Source organism: Polypterus senegalus, chromosome 12 (assembly GCF_016835505.1).
Source record: "Polypterus senegalus isolate Bchr_013 chromosome 12, ASM1683550v1, whole genome shotgun sequence".
NCBI lineage: Eukaryota > Metazoa > Chordata > Cladistia > Polypteriformes > Polypteridae > Polypterus > Polypterus senegalus.
Window position 1 is genome coordinate 17,129,590 of NC_053165.1, and position 8,805 is coordinate 17,138,394.

The 8,805-nt window shown below is 40.2% G+C and overlaps 1 protein-coding gene across 4 annotated transcripts in view; it reads right to left on the minus strand.

Moving 5' to 3' along the window:
* nicn1 (nicolin 1) overlaps positions 1-6,890 on the minus strand; it is a 63,918-nt gene extending 57,028 nt beyond the window's left edge. For 2 of the 4 annotated variants that reach the window (XM_039772077.1, XM_039772078.1), the window contains exon 1: positions 6,644-6,890. In XM_039772077.1, the coding sequence (XP_039628011.1) occupies positions 6,644-6,660 (17 nt within the window). In that variant the 5' untranslated portion in view covers positions 6,661-6,890. The remainder of the gene's footprint in view (positions 1-6,643) is intronic. The other 2 variants (XM_039772076.1, XM_039772079.1) reach the window with 2 other exon arrangements.
* Between the last annotated feature and the right edge of the window lie 1,915 nt (positions 6,891-8,805).

The window sequence follows — 8,805 nt, forward strand, 5'->3', positions numbered from 1 at the left end:
AACAAATCACACTTGGATACATTTAAGCTTAAAAAACCTTACATATGTTCAAGTTGTAAGCGGTATTGTTGCTGCTGGCCAAGTCCTATTCTTTCAGAAGAAGAGAAGGCGCACCTTAAAAGGTCATTACTCATTTTATCAATCTATTTATATTTGTCCAAGCTAACGGCGGCACGGTGGTGCAGTGGGTAGCGCTGCTGCCTCGCAGTTAGGAGAAACGGGTTCGTTCCCAGGTCCTCCCTGCGTGGAGTTTGCATGTTCTCCCCATGTCTGTGTGGATTTCCTCCAACAGTCCAAAGACATGCAGGTTAGATCCATTGGTGATCCTAAATTGCCCCTAGTGTGTGTGTGTGCCCTGTGGTGAGCTGGTGCCCTGCCCGGGGTTTGTTTCCAGCCTTGCGTCCTGTGTTGGCTGGGATTGGCTCCAGCAGACCCCCGTGACCCTGTAGTTAGGATATAGCGGGTTGGATAATGGATGGATGGATAGACGTGGAAACTGGGTTTTCTGATGAAACAACAATAACGTTTAAAACAGTATCGTTTACATACAACAGATTTTGGCGATTCGTTTACATGCAATTATTTATATCCATTTATACACTAATAATGGCAATTATTATTAAATGATTCCTCACATATAAGTAACATTTCTCAGACTGCCTTCTTCCATCTCTGAAACATTTCTAGACTTTGTCCTGTTCTTACACAACACAGTACTGAAGCATCGGTTAATGCCTGAGTCACCTCACATATAGTTTACTGTAATGCTATTCAAACTGGCATCCCACAAAAACTTATCCATCGCTTACAACGTCTTCAAAATTCTGCTGCCAGGATAATAACTTGCTGTTCTAAATCCAATGAACATATCACACCTACTCTCTCTCAGCTTCAGTGGCTCCCTGTGAAGTTGTGAATAGGTGTTTTGCTGGAGACGACAGATAATGAGTCAAAAGATCTAATCTCGGGAAAAAGCTTGAATTTCAGCTTCACCACCATAAACTGAAGATATTGCCATGTATTGACAGTACTCGTGACTTGTTGTGATAACTCGACTTGCATTGGAAAGAACAGCAGGAAGAACGTCTCCAAATCTGTCCCAATGTGATGCAACGAAATTTACTGAGCTATGTCGTAGTGAGAGTGCATTGCCTTCGTCAACCGTTTGTGTCAAGAAATAACCCACTGATAGGAACAGGCAGTTGCCGGACCCCGGAATAGCGATGACATTGTACAAAAACCAATCGACAGAGAAGATACTGCCATTCATTTTATAACAAAGGCTTAGGAAACAACCACCGCAGTATAGCGAAAATAGCAAGGTGTATGGGAGGCTGCAGGCAGCGTGGGGAAGGGTTTGGAAGAGGAAGAATAGGAATCAAGAAATGCTGTGTCGGCTGTGTGTGGACGGGACCGGTTTTGAAGAGGAGCCGCAGACAGCGTGGGGAAGGGTTTGGAAGAGGACGAATAGGAATCGAGAAATGCCATGTCGGCTGTGTGCGGACGGGACCGGTTTTGAAGTGGAACCAGAATAGAAATATATATAAGAGATACTTCTTGGTGCTTCTAACCTGTGTCCTGAGCATTTGTCTGTTGGGTTTCAAGGGGCAACAGTGCCACCTAGTGTCCACAACTGACAAAGATTCCAGGGCGAATGAGAATTGGGCTGAAACCAGAAAGCACTGGTGGAGGTGTTTTGGCTAATGGGTCTCTTTAAAGTTTCATGGAGTGCGGGGACATCAACTAAAGGCTGACAACTGGGGTGGGGGTTGTAATGGAAGGATTTTTCTCTGTAAAAAGTAAAGGTAAAATAAAGAGAGGAAGGGAATCAGGAGAGCAGATGGGCGTTGGTCGCTCCAGCGCAAAGCCAGCTGCAAAGACTAATGTTTTGGGAAAAACAGCCGGAATGTTCTAAAGATACAGCCAAGGCTATGTAAGGAGTTGTTTTCACTTCGAGAGGCTTTTTTCACATGTAAGCATATTACTGTGTCTTCTAGTACTAGGCACTGCCTCAGTCAGGGCCAAGTAGAAGAAAAAAAATACCGTGTCTCGTGAAAAAGGGTGTGTGCTGAAACTGATCACTTCTGCATACACTGCTTCCACGTAGGCCGCTTTTGGGCAAGGACACCTAATTAGTATATAAGGGAAGGTTCCGCCCTCAGTTTCTTTGGAAGCTTAACCGTGGGGAAAGTGCAAACCACCCGGTATTTGGGACTAGGCACACGAGTTGATCCTCTGACGAGACTGACATGCGGGCTCCCTCAGTCTACTGGTCTAGGATGATGGCTCTGGGTCTTTTGATAAGCATAAGTTTGTGTCTTTTGATATTACTGTAAGCATAAGTTTGTTTCTTTTGATATTACTGTAAGCATAAGTTTGTTTCTTTTAATATATTACTGTAAGCATATATAATCTATTGTTACTGCATTATACTATTCATATGTATTTATATGTTATAATTGAATAAGTAAATTTTACTGAAGTATCGGACGTCTTCTCTCTGATTTTTGTCCACTTACTCTAAAGAACCCTTTGAATCATTTTCCCAAATTAAAACAGGGGTGTCCAGTTCTTAAAAGGAAAAAGACTATATGACCTGTGATATTTCTTAGAAGGTGCAGTTCCATGTCCGCTACAGCATATCTTTCAATCCTTGTCTTTATTGAGGACAATTGTTTCAGCATATTTTGCATTGACTTAAGACTATTTAAAGTGGACCCAACAGAAAGCATATAATGAGCTTTCTATTGTGATATGCCTGATTATTCTCTGTTTTCTTATTAAAAAACCTATGAAAACACACTTTAGAGGGTCATTATGTATATACAAAAATGTGGCTAAGATTACAAAGCATGGATGCAGTTAAAATGAACAAGAGAGAATAGAAAAAAGAAATTAAGCTCCAGCTATAAGCAATAAAAATCACATTTGCAGACTCTGCAGTCTTCCAAGTCACAGATGAGATGTTTCCCATTTAAGGCCATGATATTTCTGTAATTGATGCCCTCTAAAGCGCCAGGTAGAAATGTCATTGTTTTTAAGCATTCAAATTCAGTGTAATCAGAATACATTTGCCTACATTTCTTGATGTCCAACTGAAATCAGATTGATCCAACTGAATAAACAAATCATGCATTTAACCAGCAACCGGCCTGTCAAAGTGTCAGAGTAAAGACTCTACTTGGGTCAATAGGGTATTTTAGGGTTTTTATGCTTAATAAATTTGCAAATGTTTCTGCAATCCTCTTTTTACTTTGCCATTCTGGGGTGTTGAGTGCCACTTTCGGTGAAAAGAGTAAATTTGGATGATTTTGGCGCAGGGTCGCAACATGGCAAAATGTGAAAAGGGGGGACGCATGGCGGGGCTGGATACTTTACGAATGCACTGTATATTCCCACATGTAAACGTACACAAACTTTAAAAATCAATACAAAAATTAAAAAAAAAATGTAAGAATTTGTATTGAGAAGAATTTAAATTGATAGCTTTTGTATCCAAAGACCTCTTGATATACAATATTTTTGGTTTTGCTATCAGGGGCGAGAATGGAGCTATGATCTCGTTGACAAAAATGTAAAAAGTTGGCAAGGTATCTCTGGCCAAGTGGCAGGTAGGTACGCTCCCACGTCAAATGTTGGCACTGTATGTGATCGTATTCAGCTCTGATGGGAGAGCGTCCGCCATGTGGGGAGAAAAGCACAAAGATGTGATATCTCTGCCAATCAGCAGCTACCCTCTAAAACACAAGTAGCTCTGATGTTTCTCCCAAAAACGACAAATGTTACTCCTTAACGATCTGTGAATGATAATGTCTGATGAACAAACAAGTATTGCTAGCTAAGCGGAGGCGAGGTACACTCCAAAACGTGAAGAGAGGCTGCGCGACTCGAACAGAAGCTGGCGCGTGAGTGAGGAGGGCCCCGCCTACTTCCCACTCCCCTCGGCCCACAGCATCTGTCTCGGATTTGTGGAAATAAATTGGTGCTGCAACCGAACTCTGATACTTAGCACGATAACTGTAGTCGCAAAATCAACCGGAATGTTCAGGCAAATTATAGAAAAAAAATGACCTAATCCGTTAAGTAGTTCTTTCCTGAAAAGCAGACAGACATACAGAGTGCCAGAGAACCAGACATTTGGACATAAACCCAGCATATGCAAACTTAAGAAGAACATATTCATAATAAACAAAATGTTATGACCAATATCCACCCCCTGACCCAGCTCCCCCACCACCAAAACCCCCCACCTAATTTTTGCTATATAGTGCCTTTGATTCTTGTAAGTCTAATCATTATCCTCTGATGAAGGCCCCTGGCAGGGGCTGAAAGCTCAGAAATAAAAACTACTTTATGATACGTGATTCATTTTTTCTCCCTTTGTGGATCTCCAGCTACAAATATGCAAACATATCACAGACCTTCGCTTCCATATATATAGTTATATATATATATATATATATATATATATATATATATATAGGCCTCACAGTTAGGAGACCGGGTTTGCTTCCCTGGTCCTCCTGCATGGAGTTTGCATGTTCTCCCCGTGTCTCGCGTGGGTTTCCTCCGGGCGCTCCAGTTTCCTCCCACAGTTCAAAGACATGCCGGTTAGGTGCATTGGTGTGTGTGTGTGCCCTGCGGTGGGCTGGCACCTTGCCCGGGGTTTGTTTCCTGCCTTGTGCCCTGTGTTGGCTGGGATTGGCTCCAGCAGACCCCCGTGACCCTGTATTTGAATTCAGCGGGTTGGAAAATGGATGGATGGATGGATATATATATATATATATATATATACAGAGAGAGAGAGAGAGATTTGTTATTTAATACTTGATATTATTTTGTATCCTGTGTTATCAATGTCATCTTTGCTTTTAATCAAAATATACTCCTTTAAATTACTGTAAGCACTTTGAGTATGGAAACGGTGCTATATAAATAAAATATATACACTGGAAAAAAATGTTTTGATTATTTCATGTAATTTGTCATGTGATTTTTACATATTTTTGTGTGCTGATGAAAAATGAAATTTTTTTCACCATATGTAACATTAGTTCACAAAACACCTTTTCAGCTGTCAATTTTACTCAGTTTTATTGTTTTCGTACTATTATTCATTAAATATCAATATTTATTGTTAATGATAATTTGTCTGAATTGAATATTGACTAATATTAAAATCTATGTTTAAAGCAAAACAATGAGAAAATGAATTACAAAAAAGTACCATTGGTTAATATGTGGGGAGTTTGAATTTAATATTTATTAATATAAAAAATCTATGTTTAAAGCAGCGCTGCTGCCTCGCAGTTGGGAGACCCGGGTACGCTTCCCGCGTCTTCCCTGAGTGGAGTTTGCATGTTCTCCCCATGTCTGCGTAGGTTTCCTCCAGGTGCTCCAGTTTCCTCCCACAGTCCAAACACATGCAGATTAGGTGCATTGGTGTGTGTGTGTGTGTGCCCTGCGGTGGGCTGGCACCTTGCCCGGGGTTTGTTTCCTGCCTTGTGCCCTGTGCTGGCTGGGATTGGCTCCAGTAGACCCCCATGACCCTGTAGTTAGGATATAGCCGGCTGGATAATGGATGGATGGATGTTTAAACCAATGAGAAAATTAACTACAAAAAAACACCATTGGTTCATATGTGGAGAGTTTGAATTTAATATTTACTAATATTAAAACCTATGTTTAAAGCAAAACGATGAAAAAATTAACTACAAAAATGCAGCATTGTTTCAAATGTGGGGACCTGAAAGTATCTTGTGCGGTCAGTAATCATGCCAAACACAATCCCCAGGTTTTCTCTGTGAGTGAATCACCAGACTGAAGGATTTCCATTGGGTTCAGAAAAAGTGTACAAACGACAGGCCACCAAAAAAAATCATTGGATGACACAAAAAAAAAACGAAGTGAAGTAAGTAAAGAAGTTATATATGCATCAATGAATATGTGTGGTCGTTTTCTTTACATACAGTATATGTTTAAGAATATGAGACTGACTACATGTTTTCATGTTAAATTAGTTTAGAACAATGTCGTATACATGAATACAATACAATACAATTTATTGTATTGAATAAATTGTGTAATTTGTAAAATTGTAATTCCATTTCTTTTCAATTTTATACTTAAATGTGAAGTGATGGAAACATTCTAATTACATTTCTTTATTGTGTTCATGAATGCTAATACAAATAACTATTTCACAACTTTGCAGATCTGTGTTATTATTAGTATAACCCTGGACCAGACGTTAGTCCACTGCTAGGTCCACTCATTCAAAATCCTACATTCACTCATCATTGTGAACTAATACATAGTCGCCCAAACAATTTCCCTTAGACGCCTTTGAAATAGGAGATGAAACACACGTAAACATGTGGAGAACCTGCAAAATCTACAAAAATCATTCTGACAGGAGCTGCTTTTGTTCTGCTAATTTTACTAATGTCATTCATGCAATTTATTTAATGTATTGATGCAGCTTTAATTATTTATATTCCCGAGCTAAACACGAACACACATTATATATATATATATATATATATATGTCATATATATATATATATATATACGCTCACACACACACACACACAACGTTAGGGTCTTTTTTAATTTCTAAACGATCATTCTGCAAAAAACCTACCCGGGTATGAGGTCCATATGAAAGTCCGTAATTTGAGACGATGGTGCAACTGTTACTCTCAACAATGCATATTGGCACGATCTCCGAACCCCCGACTTAAATACAAGCTGTCAAAACCTCTGAAATAAGGTTTGCTGTACTACAGACATCATAGACCCTTTTCTGCCTAGCACTTCCTGCTTGTCTCTATGGTAACCAAAAGCATTGCCTATACAGTATGCCGTTGCCGCATTCAAGGCGTGGTCACGATGCCTGACGTCACAAAAGGCAGACCGCTGGAGGAGTTGAAGTTACACATGCGCCGTGTTGATGTAGGCTGTCCCAGTCCGCTCCTTATATTTTTCAGCGAGAAAGTCTTTTCTCTTCTTAGCGATTTGAGAGGCAGTAGTGGAATCGGAAGCACAGTGTTAAAGCTGAATTCCTAAAACCCGAATTTTCCAAAAGCTGTAAGCAGTTCGCGCGAAAGTAGATGAGCGCTTGAAATTCTAGAGCTCATCTTTAGTGTAGGCTGTGGCTGAGCACACTGGGAAAACTGCAGTGCAGTTTCATCCATCAATCCATTTTTTAAATCCGCTTACTCCAGCGCATATATAAAAAAGGATGTGGACTTTGTGCAATATTACCTGAGACTGACACAGTAGTGCATAGGCTGTTATTTAAATCCAAGCTTTTGGCACCAGGATAATAATAATGAATTTTACATATATAGTGCCTTTCCCATGCTCAAAGTGCCTTATAGATATTCAAAGGAGTGCAATAGGACCTAAATAAAATAACAATAACATGATACAAACCTAGTATCAAACATTAAACACCATATTGTGTCATTTTCTAACCCATTTAATACAGACCAGGGTTCCAGTGGTGTTGGCTGCAGCCTATCTCGGTTAGCATAGTGCGTAAAGAAGGAACAAATCCAACACATACATCATGGCTAATGTAGCTTCACCAGTTCACCTAACATGCATATTTTTGGTGAGTGGGAGGAAACTTACACAGACACTGAGAGGACATGCAAGCTCTGTGCAGGGAAAACCCAACAGACAAACCCTGGTCACCTTACTGAGAAGCAGCAGTGATATTGCTGTACTACCCACATTAACAATAAATAATTCATGCATATATGAAAAACTCTTTTTCAAATAAATTAATACAGTGTGACCAAAAGGGGGCCCCAAATCACAGACACAGTGTAACCTAATATAATTCCTGGGTTCAAATAAAAACCATTTATTTATAATCAATACTTAGAACCAAATAAGCACCAGCCAATACAAACAAGTAGTATTAAATGTTCTCTTCCTCCTTCCATTCTCCTGATGTTTGCTTCCTGCTGCCTCCCGACTCTGACTCCTTGATGCAAGGCGGAGCTGCTCCTTTTATCTCAGACCTGGGAGTACTTCCGGTGCTAGGACACGATTCATTGGAAGCACAGGACATGATTTGCTGGAATTCGGGATTGTTAACCCCTGCAGTACCCCCTGGCAGCACCCACAGAACACTTCGGGACTCCAATTCCCAGCATGCCCTGTGGGTATCCAAATGGGTACCAAAGCCCACGTATGCTATCATCTTGTGTATTGGGGTAGAGAATATTCCCTAGACATCCCCCTCATTCTTTCCATTACACTGGCCTCCCCCCAGTCAGTTAAGGGTCCCTGCTCAATGCTGGCTGAGATGCCAGCCCATATGTGCCATCCATTACAACGGCCATGAATAAATTACATAATCTGTTTACATTTACATGCAGCAATATAAATGTAAAACTGACAAGACTGGATTTTGTTATCGGTTTTACATTCAACTTCTGAAAGGACATCAGCCATTCAATGGTTATTCATTTGATGTTCAGTTCAGCCTCATCTAGAGATGCAAACTCCTCAAGTTCTTATTTCCATTTTGTGTGACACACTAGGATTGCAACTAATCAAATTAGTTTTACTGCTTTACGATTAATAAGCCACACAGCAATGTTAAATGAAGAAAAATTCTTGCATTGAGATCCATCAGTGTAGACCAGATTTGGTACATTCCTGTTGTGATCACAAGCCCTTAGCAGGATGGCGTACTTCAGAATTAAAAGTGCTGATGAGCTCTGAAGCAGAGCCTAGTGCCCCTGTTCCAAAACTTTGGCATACTGCAGCTTTCAAAGTGTATTAAAA